Consider the following 22,292-nt stretch of genomic DNA (forward strand, 5'->3'; position numbering starts at 1 on the left):
CTGGCACCAGGTCACCCATCTCATTCAGAAGAGGGCCCACATTTTGCCTGGTTTTCCTTTTCCTGCTCATGTATTGGAAAAAAAGCCTTTCTTGTTATTTTTTACATATTTTGATGAATAAAGAGATCTAAATAACTGTAGAATTTTGGTGGGAACAAGGTGTAACTTGTGAAGCAAGAAATACCTTAAATATGCATTACTTTTTTTCATAGTAAATTAGAGTTTATTTGGTATCATAATTAATATTTGGCATATTTCAATGAGCTTTTTCTGAACCTACTACTTGTAACCAGGAGCCAGTTATTACTGAAATATGGGCAGTAGGGTAATTCTTGCAATTCTGTGCCCAAACTCATTATTATTATGGCACTCTTTGGTCATCAAGGCTACTGTGCTCTTGCCAGTGCTGCTTAGGGAGCTGGGTGCAATGGGAGCTTTGGAAAGGGAAAATCCTTTGCCTTTTGCATATTCCATCCAAAGAAATTTATTCTGATTAAAGGAGTCTCATCTTTCTCTGAAAACACAGACAGCCTCTACCCAGCTTATCATGTTTCCAAACTTTATGCCTCACCTGAACAATTTCTTCTGATCCAGAAGTCCCAGGCTAATCAGCTGCCATCATCAATGCTTCTGGAGTGACTAGGTACAAGGGAAGAAGGAAGGTACTTTTCAAATGAGATTTTGTGAGGGACTGTGGTCAAAATTACTTTTTAATTATTTTAGAAGTGATAGTCTGCAAAAAATTTATTATAGGGATATTGTATGCATTGCTAGAAATGCTAAACTAAATTAAGGGAGTCCTCAGTCCAGGAATCACTTAGAAATTCAAAACAAAACAAACAAAAAAACCAAAGCAAAACTTCTTAGCATACATTCATAAACAACAAAACGTAAGTTATATAATTACTTGTGCAGCTCTAATCTTGTCGTGCTTTGGTGCATTTGAACTGTTCCTTCAGTTGTGAGCAAGTTAAATCGTGCTCTTCAGATGATTCTGTCTTGATGTCTCCTAAGAATGTCCATCCTAAAGCCACCTTTACCAAATACTGTGCCATTCACTGGAGTAATTGTCATATAAAGGCTCCATTAAAACAAACAACTCAATCAACAATACTAAAGAAAACACTCTTGATCTAAAACCTTTTTTTTTTTTTTTCTTTATAGGTGGGTAAATTTATTGTCATCTTCCTTATCACACCAACAAAATGGGAATGTCCCACAGCATGGCTGCAGCCATGGCTTCCACACCACATTGTACACAGAGAGCTGCTCTGGGACTGGAGTCAGTGTCCTGCGATGTTCTTCTACTGCTCTTCCAATCTTCTTTATTACAACATCAAAGAGGGGCTCAGTGTCAGCTGATAGAGGTTTGGCTTCAGAAGGGTCTTCTGAGAGATTAAACAGCAGTGGAGGGTCATGATGGGTCACACCTTCCCCAAAACATGGGCAAAATCCTCTATCATAACAAGCTCCAGCTCCAAAAGGATGGAAGACAGGGGTCACATAATGAGCCTTCCAGATGGCTCCACCTGGCAGTGAAAGATAGCAAGCTTACAATGGTGGTGGTTATCACAAGACATTAATAGAGTGAATGTTTTTCTAGAGTTCATGTCTGGTTGAGCTTCAGCTCTACACTTATTAGCTGATATAATTAATGTTCTAGTTCCATTTAAAACTAAGTGCCACAGAATTAAAACAATAAAGTGATTTCTGACATTTTGAAATTTCACCAAAGTTTTCAGCAAGTAATAACTTATCATTCTGTTTTTTAAATGAAGACATGAAAAAAGATTTGGGACTTCTACAGCTTGCCTCCTTGTTAAGATAGAAGAAGTACAGTCAAAAGGCTGAGGCAAAGATTGTTCCATGAGACAAGGAGGGCATGAAATCCCCACGCCTTGCAAAGGTAGAGAGGTGGCTGAGACCTATCCTGAGCTCCAGTAGCCTGCCTGGCATGCCACGTGCCTTGAAGCAATGAATGAACTCTTTGAAGCCATGAATAAACTCTTTGTGGTATACAATACATGCAATACTACTAAGTTCTCTACCACCTTACACCTGGAACTATTTGGAAGTCTTCAATCCCAGAAAAAATACAGTAGACAAATGTGCCCTCCAATAGATTCAATCTGATTCTTGGGAAAGAAGTTCTATACTCACTGTCTTTCTGGTGCCACCGCACAGCATGTAAGTGAACGCCACAGTAATGAAACAGGAACTCATGCTCTGAGTGCTCAACTGCTCCTTGTAGTAAAGGCATCAGATCCCGGCCATCAATTACCCTAGCAGAAAAAATGGAGATTATCAGACTGATGTAAGCTGTACCGGGCTGCATTCCTTCTGCACACCTCTTGTTGGAAATTGCAACTCTGAATGAGGAAGATGCTTGTAGAAGATTGCAGGCAGATGCTGAATCTCAAATGTAGAGAAGAGGTGACTGAGCTGTGGCAACATTTATGTCAAGGAAAGGAGCAGGAGTGAAAAAGAATATGTCAGGCTCTTTGAATGTGTTCCCAACCCAAATTTTCCTTTGATTTGGGAAAGAAGAAGGAATAAAGATGCTTGTGTTTGTACCTGTCTTGGGGTAGTACCCCTCCAGCCAGATGAACTACTGTAGGATAAATGTCCATAAGGCTTGTAGGTTCATTGATAACTGTGCCTGCAGGTAACATTCCTGGCCATCTAAATATCCCTGGGACACGGATTCCTCCTTCCCAGCCTCCCATAGCTTTTCCACCTTTCATTTAAAAAAAAGCAATTAGAAGTTTTCATTTAAAATATACATTTTTGACAAATGTTATTGTATTATCGTAAGCTAACATTACCTTTATGAGCCTTCCTTACCCCTTCTCCTCAGCATTAGGGAAATGTGTTCACTATATCAGATCCTTCAAGAGAACTTCTATGTTTACTCCCTTCTATTGTTTTTACAAAGACATTGCCCCATCAGAACTTGGTGCAGATAAATTTTTCAGACACAAAGCACTTACCCAGCCTAGTTCTACCTTTTCTTTTACAATCTTGTAACATACTTAATGTAGGTAAAGCAAGGGTTCAGATGTGAGGTGCAACTAGTATTTAGTGAGAAGTTGCATGATCTTAATAAAAATTAACTTGTGATTCAGTTGCCTCATGAAGAAATGACAGATTGAGAGTTCATGCTTACGAAGAACAACTGCACAGGCTAGAAGTGCTTGCATTTTTAAACGCCTTATTAGAAAGAGAAAAATTTGCTTCTCAGTGATTAACCGCTGCTGCTATTTGAGTATACAATCTTACCCAAGCTTTAGGAGTGTCCTGAGTACTCTAGTAATTGTTACTGAGTTGTTACTGTCCCTGACAGCTCTTACCTCTGTATTTTCCATTCCAGCCACCCAGCTGCCTTTCACCTTCTTGTCTTTCCAGCCATCCGCCATGATCAGAGGCAAAGTAAACTAGTGTAGTATTTTGCAAGCCTTCCTTATCAATAGCATCCAGAACCTGGCCTGTAAATATAGGGATATGTGTGTATTAAAAAGCAAAAAAATTATTTATACTACAGTATAAATACAGTATAAACTACAGTTTGAGTTCCGCTGTTTCAGGTTCTGCGAGGGGGGAGGCGCAGTGGATCTGGCGCGGTGGATCTGGCTGGTGAAGGATAGAAAAAGCTGTGGTATTCGCGAGTAGGAATTATTTGGATTATTGCACTTTCATGATTATTTGTGGTACTGTTCCACTTGCATGAGTATTTGTGGTAGGCAGGAATAGCATTCATGAGGAGGAATTGTTTGGACTGTTCCACTTGTATGAGTATTTGTGATAGCCAGGAATAGTATTTGTGAGTAGGAATTGTTTGGACTGTTCCACTTGCACGATTATTTGTGGTAGCCAGGAGCCAAGTTAATAGTTTTTGTGAGTAGGAATTATTTGGATTATCCCACTTGTATGAATATTTGTGGTAGTTAGGAAAATGGGACAAAAGAAGCGTAAGTCAGAACAGAAAGGAGGGAGGGCTTTACCTCCTATTCCTCCAGAGTCCACTAGGATTGCTCATCCAATATTGGGAAGATGATGAGATAAGGGAAATCTAAGGAAAAAATGATCCACTACTGTATGGAGGTATGTCCAAAAAAGGCCATTAAGACCATATGTGTTTTGGCCCATATTTGGATCTTTTGAGGATTGGATTTGCCAAGCTTTGAACCATCATGTGAATTCTAAAAAGTGTTTTAGTAAGGAAGAAGCTGAATATGCTGCTATTTGGATTAGGATCTCATGTGCCTCTCCTGTTCCAGTATTAAAAACTGAGGCTAAGGACAAAGACATGGAGAAGGAAAAATGGGAACCCCTGGATAACCTACCACCACCTTTTCACCATAACAAGGGTCAAGGTCCCCCAAATCCAATAGCCTCACAACCAACCTCTCCTTCACCTGCCCGATCAAGAAGCAGAGTGAGGGATGACAGGAATGAACAAGAGGGAGACAGTGTAGAATTACATCCACTCAGGGAAGTGCCTATGGGGGGGCAGCAAGGAGGAATAGGGTTTGTGACTGTACCTCTCAGTACATCAGATGCTCGCAATTTTAATAAAGAGATGGGTACCTTGCTGGATGATCCCTTAGGTGTAGCTGAGAGACTGGACCAAATTTTGGGTCCCAATACATATACTTGGAAAGAGATGCAGTCTGTTTTGAGTATTCTATTCACTGCAGAGGAAAGAAACATGATTAGACCAGGCTGGTATGAGAATATGGGAGAGGCAGAATCAGGGGGTGCCACCAGGAGATCAGAAGTGGCCTAATCAAGATCCTGGGTGGGATCAGCAGCAGCTTCAAGGGAGACAGAATATGGGAGACCAGAGGACTATAATAATAGAAGGAATCAAACTGTACTGAGGGGCCAGAATTTTGATAAAGCTTTTAGAAAGCAACAGAGGAAAGATGAATCTCCCATGGAGTGGATGGGAAGATTAAAGAAAGATTTGCAGATGTACTCTGGAATAGACCCCAATTCTGCAGTTGGAGTGATACTTCTCAGGACACAGTTTGTGGCAAAATCATGGGGAGATATTAGAAAGAAATTGGAAAAGATTGAGGATTGGCAAGACAGGGGATTAGAGGAGTTACTATGGGAAGCTCAGAAAGTATATGTAAGGAGGGATGAAGAAAAAAAGCAGAGGCTAAACTGTTTGTAACTGCTGTAAGGGAAAGTCAGAAATCAGGCAGCTGCTTGAACCTTTGGGGTGCTATTGATCATGGATAGAGGTGTCAGGGGCTGTATATTTTGGGGACAAGAATATCAAATAAGTCCCCAGAAGGAGGAAGTAATTTTTTTTGGTAGATACGGGAGCAGAAAAGTCGACTATACAAAAGACTCCTAAGAGGGTTGAGAAAGAAAATAACTCAGTAACAGTAATTGGAGCTAAAGGGGAACCTTTTAAGGTACCCCTGCTTGAAAATATAGAAATAGAATCTGAAAAGCGATTTGTTTAAATGATTTGTTAGTTGTTTCAGAGACTGAATACACTCTCTTGGGAGAGATCTTTTTTTGTTTTATCAAAAACAGATTACAGCTGTCCTAACTGCAGAAAAAGGGTGGACGCATGTGTCACGAGTAAAAGGACAGCCTGAGCCTGGAGAGATTAGAGTGACTCTATGGAGAAAGCAAAACTGGCCTCAGCATGAATTCCATGCCACTTATACAGATGATTTGAAGCATCTCCATGACTGTAACTAGTGCTGACAGATAAGTACTCAAATAAATGTAACACTGTAACACCTCAGTCTAAGGCTCCAGAGTTTACAAGACAGCCCCACCTCCTGAAATATATGCAATAGCACGTGACATTGAATCTGTGTTGCAAGAGAACATTGAAGAATATCCCCATTTCATTCTGTGTATAAAGCATCCTAGAACTCATGAGGGATGGGTAACTTGTAAATGTTTTAAATGTTATAAGAAATGGTCTTGTATTTCTTATAATTGAGAAGTATTTTGTCCTGAATGCTGTAACTGTAAAACTGTAAAACTAGGCCTGAAAATAGGCAGCCTGGATTGATAGAGACCTTATTTTGTGGTGAAGAAAAAGGATTTAAATCCCCTTGGAAAATCCTTGAAAGGGATTGGCATAAGTGGGAAATAAAGGCTAGAGAAATTTGAATTAGGGAATACGAAGAACAATTGAAAGGGTTGGTACAAGGAAACAATAAGGATTTGAGAACAGCAGGTCAAGCGGGGCCTGACCTCTGGTAGGCTCACTTAACAGCTGCATCAGGAAGCTGTCCTGCATACACTCTAGGAACCTTCTGAACTGCCTCCTCTCTGCTGAGTTAAGTTCCCAGCAGATGTCTGGCAGGTTAAAGTCACCCATAAGGACAACCTCTGATGATCTTGAGACAGCCTCCAGTTGCTTGTAGAATATTTCGTCTGCCTCCTCATCCTGGTTGGGTGGTCTATAACAGACTCCAACCAGGATGTCAGTTTTGTTAGTCCTCCCTCTGACCTTAACCCACAGGCACTCAATCCTTTCTTCTGCAACCTCAAGTTCTGAGGCATCAAGCAATTCCCTAATATACAGGGCCACCCCTCCTCCTCTTCTCCCTCTCCTGTCTCTCCTAAAAAGCCTGTAACCCCGCAGTGCAGTACTCCAATTATGTGAATCATCCCACCATGTTTCTGTAATAGCAACTATATCATAGTCTTCCTGGTGGACCAAGACTTCCAGTTCCTCTTGTTTGTTACCCATACTGCATGCATTGGTGTACATGCACTTCAGCTGGGCTATTGATTTCTCAATTAACCCTAATTTATGTCCCTCTCTCTCCTCTCCAGAGAGACTGGTTTCCTCACCCACCCCCTTCAAACCTAGTTTAAAGCCCTTCCAATGAGCCCTGCCAACTCCAAAGGTAATACCCTCTTGCCCTTTCTAGATAAATTTACCCCATCAGGGTCCCGCAGGTCGGGTGCAGTAAAAGTTGTCCTTTGATCAAAGAACCCAAAATTCTACTGCTGCCACCATCCCTCGAGCCATTTCTTGATGGCATGGGTTCTCCTGTGCCTCTCAGTGTACACCCCTGCCACTAAGGGAACTGAGCAGAACACCACTTGTGCTCCCACCTCATCAATCAATTGTCTGAGGGCCCTGAATTCCTCTTTAATCGTCCTGGTGCACTTCTTATTAATCTCATTGCTTCCAGCTTGGATTACCACCAATAGGTAATAGTCAATGGGCTGGATTAGCTTTGGGAGTCTCTTTGTGATGTCCCTTATCTGGGCCCCAGGTAGACAGCACACTTCCCTATCGGATATGCATATAACATATAGGTCTCTCTGTTCCCCTCAGGAGAGAGTCTCCAACAACTATAACCCTTCTCTTTATGGTGCTGGTCCTTATAGTTGACTGCTTTGCCTTAGGCATCTCCTTAGATGGTTCCTCTTCTGCCCTCTCATCCACATTGCTCTCAGCCTGCAGGGCCTCACACTTACTGTGCAAGGGCAATGGGGGAGGGGAAGAGGGCCGGGATGGGTTCCCCTTGCTTTCCCTAACAGGCACCTATATCCATCCCTCCCTGTTTCTGGGGACACCTCCCTCAACAAAGGAGGTCTGCAAAGCCTGCTCCCACATGTCTAACTCCCTTTCACATTCCCATATAGTCCTGAGCCTAGATACTTCATCCTTTAGCTCAGCCACTTCATCCTTAATCTCAGCCACCAGGTTCAGAAGAAAATTCACCTGGTCAGACCTGACACAGGTGTTGTCTCCTTCCCCCTCCATTCCTAGTGCCAGGCTCCAGCACTCTCTGCAGCTAGTAGCCTGGACACCTGCGTGCTTATGCACCAGTTCTGATTTTCTAATAGCCTTTGGCCAAGTTGTTACCATGGTTCAGGGGTTTTGTTGTTGTTAAAAATATATATTCCACCTAACTACTATAATTTATCTGAGCTACCACAGAGGCTTCTGTACTCTGTCAACTGCCCCAGCATGTGCAGTTGGGCAAGAAGGCTCTCCAGCCAAAATGGCATTGCGTGTTTAGCCCTGCCGGGTTTTAAAAATCCTGCAGCTGATGTCACGATCCTGAGCAGGCATGCCAGAAGTCAGCCCTGCTGGTCCTTGCCGTCTGCCAGGGGTCCTTCTGACCCTCAAAGCCCCAAAAAGAAACCAAAAGAGAAAGATCTCAGCTCAAGCGCACTGGTCCTGGTGCTGGTCCAAATCAGTTCTCCAGCCAAAATGGCCTGTACCCTCATCTTATATTGTCTAGATCACACTTAAAGTACTGGACATATGCATTAATACAATAGTTCTTTTTTATTTAAAAGTTATTCTTGACCTGTTTCTGATGTTCTTAATTATATTTATGATGTGTATGGGTTTGACAGGTAGGTTTGATTCTGTATATGCACCCTTTTACAAATGACTGGGTGATAAATAATTCTCCTTCACTTCAAAACAAAACAAACAAACAAACAAAAAAAACCCCAAAACAAGGTGAAAAATAACATGAATGTAATTTATGAATAGTGCTAAAAAATCTTCAGTACTCTGCAGAATGCAGCAAAGGGAAATGGGCTGAAGTTGATTATTGCTTTTATCACCTTTTGATGTGTCCAACTTACGGATAAAACATGAACATAAAGCTGAAATAACCTGATCTGTAATAATCAGAGAAAACAAAATAATTCTCACTTATTTAGTAAGAAGAGCATGTAGAATCATAGAATCATGAACAACTTGACAGGAGCCATGGGGACATGGTTAAAAACAGTAAACAGTAGAACAAAAAATACGAATGAAGAGAAAGGCTCATTTAGTCCAAAAATATATAAAGTAAAAGGCCAACACTGTAAGGCAATTGTGCTCATACAAGATTAACTGATGTTCATGGAAAGCTTAGGATGGTTTTCCTTTTTTTTTTTTTAATTATCTTAATTATCTTTAATTATCTTAACAACCACCACATGGGTGATGACTTACCCACCATCCAGTCCATCTCCTCTACATTGTCTCCATATAAACCATGGCTGCTAGTCCCAAGAAACTTCTTTGTGGTGAGGAGAGGAGTGTGGGTGTGTAAAAAGGAAAGAAAGAGGAGGAATGGCTTGTGTTTATTTCTGGAAAATAGAAACAAGACATGGATATTGTGGAATAAGGTGTTCAGTACTTACAGAGGTGTGTTGTAATGGAAAAAAATCACATCATAATCTGCATATAAACCCTTCAACAATAACTTCAGACACATTTTTGTAAGGTGTTAAAACTCAGTGATTCAGATCTGTTTGATAAAATAGTGTTTGGCTTCTATAAAATTATTGTCTTTTCCCCCAAATTATAGATTAAAAAAATAGGTAGGGAAAGAAAAGAAAAGAAAAAGAAAAGAAAAGAAAAGAAAAGAAAAGAAAAGAAAAGAAAAGAAAAGAAAAGAAAAGAAAAGAAAAGAAAAGAAAAGAAAAGAAAAGAAAAGAAAAGAAAAGAAAAGAAAAGAAAAGAAAGATGAATAGAAAAGTTCCAGATTGAAGCTTCACTTTCTGCTATTGTAAACCACAAATGTACTACTGAAATGAAGGCAGCAGGTTAATCTACTGCCAGCTGTTGACCATGTATCAGTTCTTACAGTAAGAATACATCACAGCTCTACTTCTCCTTTCCCAGCCCACACGGGCATTTCTGCCATCCCTTAAAGCTGCAGTATTGGTCTCATTGATAGAAGTAAGTGGTTTTTTGTCAATATAACCTAGAAATATTTAATCCAATTCATGGAAATTTGGATGAAAGCAGCAGCTAATTTGTTTTGTGTCATCACATGACATTGTTATTAACAGTATTAATGATTAATAGGGATAGTACTACTTATAATCCAATACATTATTAGGGGAGAAAAAGGTTCATAATGGAAAGTGCCTTTTAAAAGTCACAATACATGCAAGAACCAGAAAAATTGTGATCAAAGGAAACACACTTTACCTTTCAATAAATGCAATGGACTCGCTCAAGATAAGGGATGTAGTCCTGTCTGTCACCATTGGCTGCTCAGTAACTTCATGGTTTCTCATCATGATGCAGTTCCAGTATCGTACAAACCCATAACTTGAGAACCAGGATATGAAATACAGCAGACTGAACACAGCAAGGCAGATCACCATTTTCCAGTGAGCTGAAATCAATCCCGTAAGTCTTCCCAGTGCAGCAGTGAGTGTAATGAGGCAAATCATCTGAGTGGAAAGCCATAGTTTCCTTCTAAAGGCTCTGTCCATCTCTGGTGTTTCTGTTGGTTGGCAGTCACTTATTAGAGTAAAAGGCATCCCATAAAAATAGTCAAAGCCATGGTTTAAAGGGTGATGACAATGGTCATTGCGGGATTCACAGTTAACACCTTGATGCCACTTTCCTGAAAATACAGATTATTAAACTGTAAAGTGATTATGTTTAACAATGGACTTCAACACATACAAAACATTTATCAAAAAATGGTTCATTTGTTTTCTATTTGTGATAACTTCTTCATTCTACACATATAAACTGAGTATGTAGTGATAAAAAGGGGTGTAACTTACAGCTGATGAAAGTAAATTTTCACCAACTATAAATTTCTGACAGTTATCAGTTGTCTGTACACATATTCATGCCCTGCAGGTTTGATTAAATGTAAAAGACTGGACTATAAATGGAACTAGAGAATGAGAAAGGCTCAGGTTTTTCAGAACTGATGGCCTTCCTGGAGACCTATCAGGTATGAAATAAAAGAAAGAAGTCCTTTTGTAACCATGGGACAAAATAAGATTGTTTTGTTGTCTCTTTATTTTCCAGCTACTGGGCAGACTAGTTTCTGTAAAGGTTTGAATAGCTTGATTTCAGAAGGATGGCAACATTTTAGTGCAAGACTTATAAGGGAAGCTATGGTTAGTGTAGTCGAGTAACATGAAACTCAGCAGTGACTTTGGCAGACAAACCACCAGTTTCAGAAGAACTTAAGCTCAGAAGATCAGGATTTCTTGTGAAGCCGTATGTATGTAAGTAACTTTGCTGATAATAGTATCTCCACAAATAAAAGGCTTTGTTTTATAAATAATTTTGTTATTTATGGTTATTTCATCAAATTTTAAAAAGTTAAAGCTGCCTTCTTTTAAATACAGAAGTCTTCATATCTCAAAAGGAATGTCTCTTGACTTTTTGCAATACAATTTGTTCTTTATTGTGAACATATGCCTGCTATCATGATGAATGGCACACGAAAACTATGCTTTAGCTGTGCTTCTAGTCTATTCAAACAGACAGGTTAGACAGACATAACAAGTTGGTTGATTTGGCTCAAACAGTGAGGCTTGTGAATATCTGAATCAAGTAACCAAAAAATATCTCTCTCATCAGAGAGATGCAGTCTAATTGCATTTTATGGTCTCTGGTGTAACACAGGCCTGAGATACCAGATCTATAAATCAAAGTGAAGATTTAAAATTTTACTTGAAAGCTAGTTCTTATTGTGGAGTAAGAAACTGTGTTCTTACAGAAGGATGTTATCATAAACAAATGGTTCACTGTGGTACCAAAACATCTATCAGCAGCAAACTCTGAGTTGGCTTCAACAGAACTGCCGTGCATTCCAACAAAAGCAGAAAAAAATAGTTCAGAAGAAAAAAAAATGCTGCTCTTGGGATATAAATACAATGAAAGACTGAAAGTTCTGTTCTAGGTGGATGAATCACTTTCAGCTAAAATCTCTACTTAGTTTACCTTTTGACATATTTAGATCCAGCTGTAGAATGAAACAGGTTTGTAATCAATACATAGATGCATTGGTTATAAATACAGGTGCAGCTAAACTATCCTTGTACTTTAGATACAGTACAACACCTAAATCTCCAGCTGAGGTTGATAAAGGTTTCTGACATCCTGCAAAAGACTCAAATCTCCAGAAGATAAACTAAGTGTACAATTATAATAAATTAATCTTTAAGGGCATATGTTGTACAGTGTTGGCTTTCTGACTACAAAGAATCTGCAAAGCATATCCCAACAAGTATCATTATCACATCAAGCCACAGGTTACTAATAGGATTTAACTTTACAATTAAGCTGGCTGTGCTCAGAGCAAAACAATCACAGACTGTTCAGGTGAGACAATTTAGTGCTCATTCAGCCATGGTGGTGTGGGTAGATGCGTAAGATTTCTTGCTTGATGACTTCAATGTAGAGTGGTTCTTTTGGGTATTTTGTTTCATTTGTCACCAGTGCTTTCTGTTATCCCCTATGATACAATTCATCAGAGGTTGTCAATCCAGTTGAACTAAGAGATATTCTTGGTGTCTATAGTGTGATTATAACTGAGATTCCCACAGGGAAAATGCCAGCCTATTTTGCTAGCTAGCTTTTAGAAGGTATGCGACACAACCGCCCAGCAGGACAATTCCTTCGGCAAAGTGGAGACAAATCTAATTGTTTTGTTAGTGATTACATGCTGGAACCAAGCTGGAGCATGTGGCTAACAGACACAGACTTTGTGAGCTAATTAAAATAATATCACTACAAAAGTAACAGGAGAAAAGGATTCAGTAATACAGAACTTAAAATGCCTGGAGGGTTTCATTTAGCATTGTCCTGTATGGTTTGGATTAATTGATACAAATCCATTCCTGCAGACACTTTTATTAGTAAATTCAGTTGATTTGTGCAGCCAATATTTTTATGTCAGACATAGATTTTCAATATTAACATTTAGCTGCTAAGATAAAGTAAGGCAAGTAGCTGAAACTTCCTCTCAGAAATGTTTGTCATATATCATTGTCGTAGTTTGGGCTGGGTGCCCTCTGCTACAGGGGTGTTTCCTGTGTCCAGAAGTCCAGCCCAGTGGGTGGACACAGGAAATTAGGTTATTTCCTACCATGATCCCTTGCACCACTATAAGTTTCACGGTGGGGTCTGGCACTTCCTCTTCTCTTCCTCTTCACCACCCGGTAACTGGGGGAGAGATCTCCCGGCCATGGGCCTGGTTAGGCCCAAGGCCACAGGGGGATGGGCAGTCTCAGATCTGGCCAACTGAGACTAGCCTAGCAGTGGGGGGGGAAGGAGGAGCCCTGGGGGTTTTGGGTGCACCCTCAGGTGGGGATGGGATCTTTCTGGGTCTGTTTTGGGGTTCTTCTTGTCACTGTGTTTCTAGCTCTCTGCACGCACTCACTGTTCTCTATTTAAACTTTCCATCACTTTTGCAATCTGTTTGTCTGAGTCGTTATTTCTGTGTGTGGTGGGGAGGAGGTTTGCCCCAACCCATTACAATCATTCTTTGAAACAGTGTGACATATCTAAGATAAATAATTATTTGAATCTGAATCATGACCAAAAGTTACAACTTTATTAAAAAAAAAAGGTATATAAAATATAAAGTGAAATGGAATTTGTATTGCTGGTGAATTGGGCAGTGTTTTGTGAGCTATACTGAAATCTTAGTGAACTATAGTTGGCATACTGTAATTAAAGAAAAAAATAATTGTTTCTGGTTTTGAAAGGCTAAATCTTGTGGTATTATGAACTGGCTCTCTTCTTTAAAGTAGCAGCTTTCCTCTTTTGTTGTGAAGCTGCTGTGAACTGTGTAAACCATGCATATTTAAATGGCACTCATTTTTGTCATTAATTAACATTGGAATGATTACCACACATCTGGTAGAACAGTATTCGAGAAATAGTAACATATTTTCCATCATATATTTAACAACTACAAGATATGCCTGAAAGCAGGTCAACAGTAAAGATTGTTCTCTTTATCAGATGCTTGTTCTTTTAAGAGAACAACTGAGGTATAAGTAGTTGCTAATTAAAACAAATGTTTTGAGTGAGATGTGCAGGTGAAATGCATTATAGGCCATTTTCAGGCATATCCCCATACCTATGAGTCCTGTGCTGTAGCCTTGATGCTGCAGTATTTTGGCAAAAGTGGTTTCATTTGGAGGAAGCCCTCCTGAGCCACCATTCCAAAAAATAACACGGTAATTGTTTACAGCATCCATCCCTAAAAAAAAAATACAGCAATAAACCAACTTAGTAAGTACAACTGATAAAGTACTTCATTGATGTTATGTTGCTAAACATTTATTGTAATGCTATTGGTTTGGGGAAATGAATCTAGGACTCTGGACAAGCTTAAGAAATAATTAAGTCCTCCAGTGCATAATACCTATTATTCTTTGTATCTTATTTGGAATGGCATAGTTGTACCCAGGCTCTATGAAATGCACTGAATTGCTACTCTGGCTATAGTTAGGAAGGTAGAAGCACCAGCCCTGTGTGAGCATCAAACTCCAGCTTGCATAAGGTGGCACAATTTTCCTCTGACCTGCAGTTTTACACTCTGTTATTTAGCATTGCATGTTGGCATAACCCCATCACAGAACAGCATGTGAAGTACAATCTGTTGTGGAAGCATTGAATGTCTCTGGCCCTATTGTTAGAGTGGGGCAGAGTCTGTACAAGTTCAAGCTATCTATCCTAAAGGAAACTGTCATGATAAAAGTAGGACAACATGTCAGCTTCAAAATGCTGGAAGGCACTGAAGATCATTTGCAATAGAATGCGTGATAGAGAGCTGCTGTTAGAAACATATCAAGCTATTTGGTTTTCATACCTCTTCATCTCAGGGATGCAGTTTGACAGCATAGTATTTTTCCTTAAAAAACAGAACCAGGAGAAATAATATAGCTGTCAAACTGTTATTTCATAGAATAGATGAATTCTGACAGATAGCTTTCCTGTAAATGGATGATTCTGCACTTCCACTGGAGGTAACAGACACACATCTGCATAAATCTGCTCTGCTTTCTGCAGGGCTGAGCTGTTCTTTGGTACTTGAGGAGTCACCCATAACAGAAATTAATGTAACTTGGGTTTTCAAAATGTGTTATTATTATTCATGTTCTGTGTAATGACCTTTTAGGATGTAACAATTTGTACTAACTCTATTCTGGCTACAATCTGTGCAATGGAGCACCAAAAGGCAACTGAAGTTTCAAGCCACGAGGTGAGGTGGAAGCTGCTCTGCAGAGCTGGGTCTTCTGTACTCTGCTTCCCTCCAGGTTGGCTCCTTGTACCCCATATACACAGATGCCACCTCAGAGGTACTAGACCTAGCTGGTGTGTCTTTGTGTGCCTCAGTGAAGGATGATACATTTGTGGCTCCTCTTCTATTGGTACACCCCCATTTCTTTTGTATGACATTGTCCCCTTCAACAATACAGCAATGTTTAAAAGTTGCTTAGTTTTGCAAGGCAAACCTGATCGGAGCGGGTATCTGCCAGTGAGGAAAGCTGCTCTGCTGGGGGTACAAAGTGGAGCTGCAGCGATGTGTTGAGTTAGCTTCACTCCTTCTTTTGCCAAACGATCAATGTTTGGGGTCCTAAAAATGCAGCCAGCACTGTCAGGTATCATTCAGAAAGTCTTCAAGGAAATGAGGATGAGCAGTAATATATATATATCTTTAATTTGAGAAGTTTCCTCTATTTTTTATTTTAATTTTCTTAAAAGATGGGACAAATATTGTTATTTATTTATTTTCCCTCCCTTCATTAACAATTGCTATCTGGATAAATTTCAAGCCTTCTTGTTTTTGAAGTCCTAAGAATAACCTTGCAGAAATGTACCATGTTGCTCTTGTAAAGAATACTCATTCCTTGGGGATAATATTATCCTGAAGTGGAGGTCCAGCCATGTAGAGACCCATGAGCTACCTATGATCTTCAGCTACCTATCAGGATCATGCTGGCCAGTGCCAAGCAGGGTGAAATTCTGACAGCTTTGCTTGATGAGGGACATGCTGGTAGCCAGCAGGCAATATGCCAAGAAAAGGCAAATTCTATGTCCTTGGTTCTGAAAATATATGTATTTCCTGGTAATATAGCTTGTTGCAGTGTTTTGATGTAAGAGTGGGAAAGAATGCCAAAATAAAAGCAAGTGATATAATGAGGCCTGATGTGTTGAAAGAGAGGACAATATTTCTATCTTAATCTGTTTCTCAGTGTTGGGGAATTAAGGAATACACAAGAACAGCTGATGTGTTCTCACACTGAAGCAGCTCTGGATAGCAGAGCTGGTCCTGGGAACGTCCTTTAGGCTGTGAGGTAATCCTGGTAGCGTTTTACATTTGCCATTAAATGCATCTACCAGATGATGACAGGCAGAGGCTTTCAGTCTTATATTAAATAACACATCAGCTCTGTCCCCTTTTATGCAGTTTCCTTACCTGATAGTATCATTCCCGTAGCAACCTACATCCCCTATGCCAAGATCATCAGCCATCAATAGGACAATGTTTGGCTGTGTGATGGTGGAAAGCTGTGCAAGTGGCGGCTGCAGAAGCAGACCAAAAATCAGAGTTCTGCAAAGGGATATCCTGAAAGATAGAAGGAAAGAAACCAGTGGCTTGGATGTTTGTCACTCCCAGTGCACTTGGCTGCAGACCAGAAGCAGAGGGTGTGTCAAATTTTGATCATTGACTAAACATATGTTATGAAAAGGAAAATACCAGGACTATAACTTTAAAATCTCCTTTTCTGATTGTTTTGAAACTTCATGTAGGTAGTCTCACTTGGGAAGCCACATGTGACAGATGACACAAGTGATTTTGCTTTGGTGGCTTGGGATGTTTTTTAGAAATTGGTCTTGGAAACTGAGAATGGGAACAATTCTTATGACATCCTTCTCACCCAGAGTGGGACCTTTGTATTGTAAAAGAGTAAAGAACAAAAAAAACCCTCACCCCATCAACCAGTAAATTATGCACATTGTGAGTATACTTTATAGAAAACACTACTCTTCTATAATACAGTAATATGTCACTGAACTTCACTCACTTTAGATCTAAGTGTGATATAACAATAATTCATGAACTTTTTTCTTACCAATAGGATGTTAGTTGGCAAGTCATTTCTGCGTTTGGACTGTTGAGATTCTGTAAAACCAAGAAAGCCTTGTCATGTTTGCATCTTCCTACTAGTCACTGCAATAAAATCAGGTAAAAAATATGATCAAAGCCTACCAACTTTCTCTACTTTATTTACATCAGTACACCTCAGCACCGACCCTACACGAAGAAGAATAAATACATTAATGTTACTTATATTGCCAGAGTGTCTTTACTTCTTAGAGGAAATTTTCTTTTTGTGTATTGAAGTTTCTCTTTAAAACAGCAAAATAATTTTCTTCTGTTACTTGACTCAGCTGTATGAGAACTACTTACTATTCAGAAAGAAGAGAAGAAGGTTTTAGTATCAAGTCTTCAATATAATTAATTTTTCTGTAATCACAGAGACAGTAGCAGCCTGATGCTTCTTCACATAATGTGCTGAGTTTTACTTTCAGGCTTGTAACAGATATCTCTAGTTGTAGAAACTCAAAGTATCCTGTTTCAACAATCACATTTTCTTAGAATAGACTAAGTTGTATGACTCTGAGCTGAGCCTTTTCCGTCTTTGTATATGTAAGATGTGTAGATGTACTGGTCTCTTACTCCACACAACTTTCTGTCAATGATTCCTCTAGGGTTTTCTCTTTCATTGCCATGCCAAGAACTATTCAAAGGCTTTGAAGTAAGGCCCTGTGCTGGGTTGAGGCAGCCCCCTTGTCCACCACTGGCAACAATAAACACTCAGACAAACGGATTTCAAAAGTGATGGAAAGTTTAAATAGAAAGCAGTGAACATTTACAGAAAACCAAAAGCGCAGTGACAAAGAAAAATCCCAAAAACAGACCCAGAGAGATCCCATCCCCACCTGAGGGTACACCCAAAACCCTCAGGGCTCCTTCTTCCCCCTCCCCCCCCCCCCCCCCCCCCCGCTAGGCTAGTCTCAGCCAGGAGGCATCTCCCCCAGTTACCGGCTGACGGAGGAGGAAGAGAAGAGGAAGTGCTAGACTCGGCACTGGATCTTATAGTGGTGCAGAGAATTGTGGTAGGAAATACTACATAATTTCCTGTGTCCACCCCTCTAGGCTGGACTTCTGGACACAGGAAGTAAACATTGCAGGGGGCACCCAGCTCAAACTGTAACATGCCACCCCTTATTTCATATCATAATCTTTGCACCCAAACACATCATTAAGTCAGAAATCTTCCGATGACATGTTCGGCAAAGTCCATATCTTCATCTGGGTGTCCACCCAAACAGTCTCTCATTCAGGCTCAAGTATCAGTCCATTCCAGTTCTTCTTCCCTCATCTAATGGAACCTCCCAGCGATGCAGAGTTCACTCTTCTGCGGTGCAAGCTCTTCATGGATCCGTTGGACATCCTGGTCACCTGGAAAGAACCTCACAACTTCTCAACCAAACCTTTATTCCCATCTCTATTTACTCAGCGGCATATTTCCAGCCCTGGGGCAAGCCAGTCAGAACAATCAGGCTCTAACTGCTTCTTCACCCCTCCAGGAAAACAGCACGCTGAGCCTTTCACAACCTTGCACAGACCTATCCCAAGCCCAGCGTTGACTGCTTCCAGCCGCAGCCCGAGGCTATACAGATGCATGTCATAGTACACCGCCTTCCCACTAGGTGTTTGCGTACCAAGACATGACAGCATCCAACAACACAACCCTCCCCCGGAAGAGGGAGGGACTACACCACAACCTACTGAGAAGACGGGAGGTGGAGCCAGGTGCTAGGCGCCATTTTCAGAACTCATCTGAAAAGTTGGGGAAGAGACTAGGGCTGGCCCCGCTGCAGCCTGAGCACACAGCCAGGTCTGCCGTCGCCGCTCCGAGTGCATGGCCGGGTCCGCCGCCACTGCAGCCTGAGTGGACGGCCGGGGACCGCTGCCACTGCAGCCCAAGTGGACAGCTGGGCCCGCCGCTGCTGCAGCCTGACCATACAGAAGGGATCTGGCCACCTCTACCATCGCGGTACAGAATCAAAATGGCCTCCACCCCTCAGGCATTCAAACGGCTCCTCCAGCAAAAGCCATAAGCACGTCCTCAGGGGCCTTTGAGAACAGCTTTCCAGCTGGAGTCCCCGTTCGCCCATAGGGAGCCAGGCTTGCCTGCTCGCCGCGGCTGGCCCTGCCACGCAGCGAGAACGGACCTGACTTTGATCTGCTCACCACTGCCCCACCCCCACTTCACTCCCTGCCGCTTCTGCCGCTCCTCAGAGAATAAAGGTGGAGGAAGGGCAGGTCCCGCATTCTCAAGCGGTGCCCCAATTCCGATGGTTAAGAACCACCCGTGCTTGAAACAGCAGGAGGGACTCTGTGCCACCGGCCATGCACCAGGTGTCCCTCTGCAATCCACAAGAACTCGCACAATCACCCCAACAACAACTCTTGAGCCCCAACTGCCAAAAAAACCAAAATGACGCCCAGAACTAAATTTAAACTCTCTTATCTTTTGCAGTCCGATCTACAGAGTAATCACAATAACCAACTCCTACTCCTGGCTGGCTCCGCCAAGAATGTAAAGGGGTTGGGGGCAGACCCCCTGCCCACCATAACCATCCTCTGCTATCAAGAATGTGCTGGGTTGAGGCAGCCCCCTTCTCCACCCCTGGCAACAATAAACACTCAGACAAACGGATTGCAAAAGTGATGGAAAGTTTAAATAGAAAGCAGTGAACATTTACAGAAAACCAAAAGTGCAGTGACAAAGAAGGATCCCAAAAACAGACCCAGAGAGATTCCATCCCCACCTGAGGGTACACCCAAAACCCTCAGGGCTCCTTCTTCCCCCCCCCCCACTGCTAGGCTAGTCTCAGCTGGCCAGGTCTGAGACTACCCATCCCCCCGTGGCCTTGGGCCTAGCCAGGCCCAAAGCCAGGAGGCATCTCCCTCAGTTACCAGCTGACAGAGGAGGAAGAGAAGAGGAAGTGCTAGACTCGGCACTGGATCTTATAGTGGTGCAGAGAATTGTGGTAGGAAATACTACATAATTTCCTGTGTCCACCCCTCTGGGCTGGACTTCTGGACACAGGAAGTAAACATTGCAGGGGCACCCAGCTCAAACTGCAACAGGGCCAAATAATCTTGGATCAAAGACTATGAAAAAAACTCCTTTCAAATTTATCTCATGTCTGGCTCAACTAGTCCAAGTGTCTCAATTTTAAAAATTATGTTAATTTCACTTTTTTTCCCCCAGAAGTGATAGTATTTAGCACCTTAGTTATTATCCATAGTTCTTCCATTTTATTCATCAACACTACAAGCCTCAAAGGGAACATTTAAATTATTTCCATGCTTAGGGAAGTCATATGAAAATGCCAGATGAGGAAAGACTGAGACAACTGGGTTTGTTCAGTCTTGAGAAGGCTTAGAGGAGACATTATTACTACATACCAGGACATAAAGGGTGACTAGCAGGATGATGGAGTCACAGGGAAAACACAAAAGGTAATGGACACAAGTTACTCCTGTGGAGATTCTGATTGGAATCCTAAGAAAATATTTCACCATGAGAACAGATAGACCTTGGAATATTCACCCAAGAGAAGTAGTGGATTCCCCTACACTGGTATGTTTTAAGATTCCGCTCGACAGGGTGCTGGACCGTCTCATTTAATCTACACTATCACCTAGGTAGGTTGGAACAGATGATCCTTAGTGTCCCTTCCAAAATACCATTCTGTGATTCTGTGAAAAGTGACATCTAAACAGCTCAAAACACCTATTTACAGGTACCAATGCTGATGCAGCATCACTATCTATACACACTCAGGCTCCTGCATTTGGATTTATGACTTCTTTGCATCCTAAGTAGGTATAGGAAAGATACTGGAGAACACTGCAACCATCTTTACTTGTACATACTATGTGCCTTCAAAACAGCTGAAATAAAAAGGAATTGGAAATACTCAATTTTAATTGTGCAACTGGTTGTCACTAGTTGTCTATACTTCACAGTGTAGACACAGTGATTCAAGGCACAGGCTGGAGCTCCTCAGAAACTGCCTGTAAAATACTAGGTAATAGAGAGAAAAGAGTTACTGCACTGACTGATATTATTTTTGCCAAGCCCTTTCCTTAGTGAGAGGCAACAGGAGACAGGTCAGAGAAATTTTAGCATCACATGTAGGAGCAAGGACAGTGAAAGCAGTTTGCCGTGTTCCTTCCCTTTCTGAGAAGTTGTGGCGGACCCCAGGTCCCCACACTGCAGTGCAGCTGCTTGCTCCGCCTCTAGCAGCTGGGGCAGCAACAATCACCCACCTGATTCAGCCACCCGCAGTTCGGAGCATACATTTTTGGGGAAATCTTCAGGATCTTTTTCTCAAAGTGGCCCTTAAGCATTGCTGTGCCTGAATTGCATTTGACTTAAAGCAAAACTCCACCTTCTCCCATCGTTTATTCTCCCTACCCCCTAGGTAATTAGATTTTATCCCTTTCTTCATCTATTTTAATAATCCAGGAGGTATTGCTTGCATATATTTCATATTTCATGGGTTTCCTTTACTGATTGACCTCTTTATTTGTATTTTAGATGAACTTGGATATACTTTTCACAAGTACACCACACCATTTGGCATCAGGTTGGCAACACTCAGTGAAAATTCTTGCAGGTAATACCACTCAATTTGGTATTGTTCAGTCTCTAAAAATGTCTTCTAAAAATTCCTGTCTTGTAGACTTGATGTAGATACAATAAAAGCCAGACTCATGTTATTAAGTTGCCTGCAGCCTTTATACACAAGCTTGTATGAAAATAATGTCGTTGCAAAGGGAAATGCCTTTTAAAACCTTATTTGAGATACTTTTATCTACAGAAGCAAATGGAAAGAAAAAGAAAATCAAAGGCCCATTCAAATTCCCCTGTGTATTTCCCAAAGTAATAAGGCAGGAATACGGTACCTGGTCAAGTTATGCTCAAAGCAGGCTGCTGGTAGACTGGAGTGTGAGCCTTTTTTTCAGCTGAATTAAAAGCATTCCAAACTTTTCGCACAACAATCACAGAGCTCCCATCACAGGGCCTAACATCTGTCGCTGAAGCTGTTCCTTAAATCTGCCCTAACTGCTCATGCGCACTTTGCCACAGGAGTCATGTTACACCAGGGCTTGCAAGCAGCTGGATTGTCTAATGGCTGCACATCCCACTGCCGTTTGTACAAATCCAATACGCATGTGTGAGTGTCGGGGCTGGGGAATGCCACAGATGTAGCTAAAATGCTTTCTGCCCAAGCAGTAACTCGTCAAATGAAGGGAAGGACCTCCTTAAAATCTGACACACTCCCATGAAAGCACTATAAATAGCAGTTTTCCTTAAACCTCTCCTCGCTTCCACTAAGGAAAGCTGAAAATGATTGTACTTCCAAAGCAAAGATTCTTTGTCTGTAGAAATGGAAGTTGAGCAAATATCTTCACTTT

At 41.3% G+C, this 22,292-nt stretch overlaps 1 protein-coding gene across 2 annotated transcripts; it reads right to left on the minus strand.

Moving 5' to 3' along the window:
* Positions 1-692: 692 nt before the first annotated feature.
* Positions 693-21,912, minus strand: LOC137442651 (arylsulfatase H-like). Of its 2 annotated transcripts, none has more exons than XM_068141649.1 (11): positions 21,780-21,912; positions 16,861-16,910; positions 16,203-16,352; positions 15,238-15,359; positions 13,857-13,979; positions 9,944-10,367; positions 8,957-9,093; positions 3,351-3,485; positions 2,575-2,737; positions 2,161-2,282; positions 693-1,529 (listed from the first exon to the last, which is right to left on the minus strand). In XM_068141649.1, exons 2-11 carry the CDS (start codon positions 16,884-16,886, stop codon positions 1,159-1,161), a joined length of 1,773 nt encoding a protein of 590 aa, XP_067997750.1. In that variant the 5' UTR covers positions 16,887-16,910; positions 21,780-21,912; the 3' UTR covers positions 693-1,158. The 2 variants fall into 2 exon arrangements, with proteins under 2 accessions (XP_067997750.1, XP_067997757.1); XM_068141656.1 differs by having other exon boundaries at positions 16,861-16,958.
* Positions 21,913-22,292: the final 380 nt, after the last annotated feature.

This window comes from Melanerpes formicivorus, unplaced genomic scaffold (assembly GCF_026170545.1).
Source record: "Melanerpes formicivorus ecotype bairdi unplaced genomic scaffold, bMelFor1.0.p_v2 SCAF_1, whole genome shotgun sequence".
Lineage (NCBI taxonomy): Eukaryota > Metazoa > Chordata > Aves > Piciformes > Picidae > Melanerpes > Melanerpes formicivorus.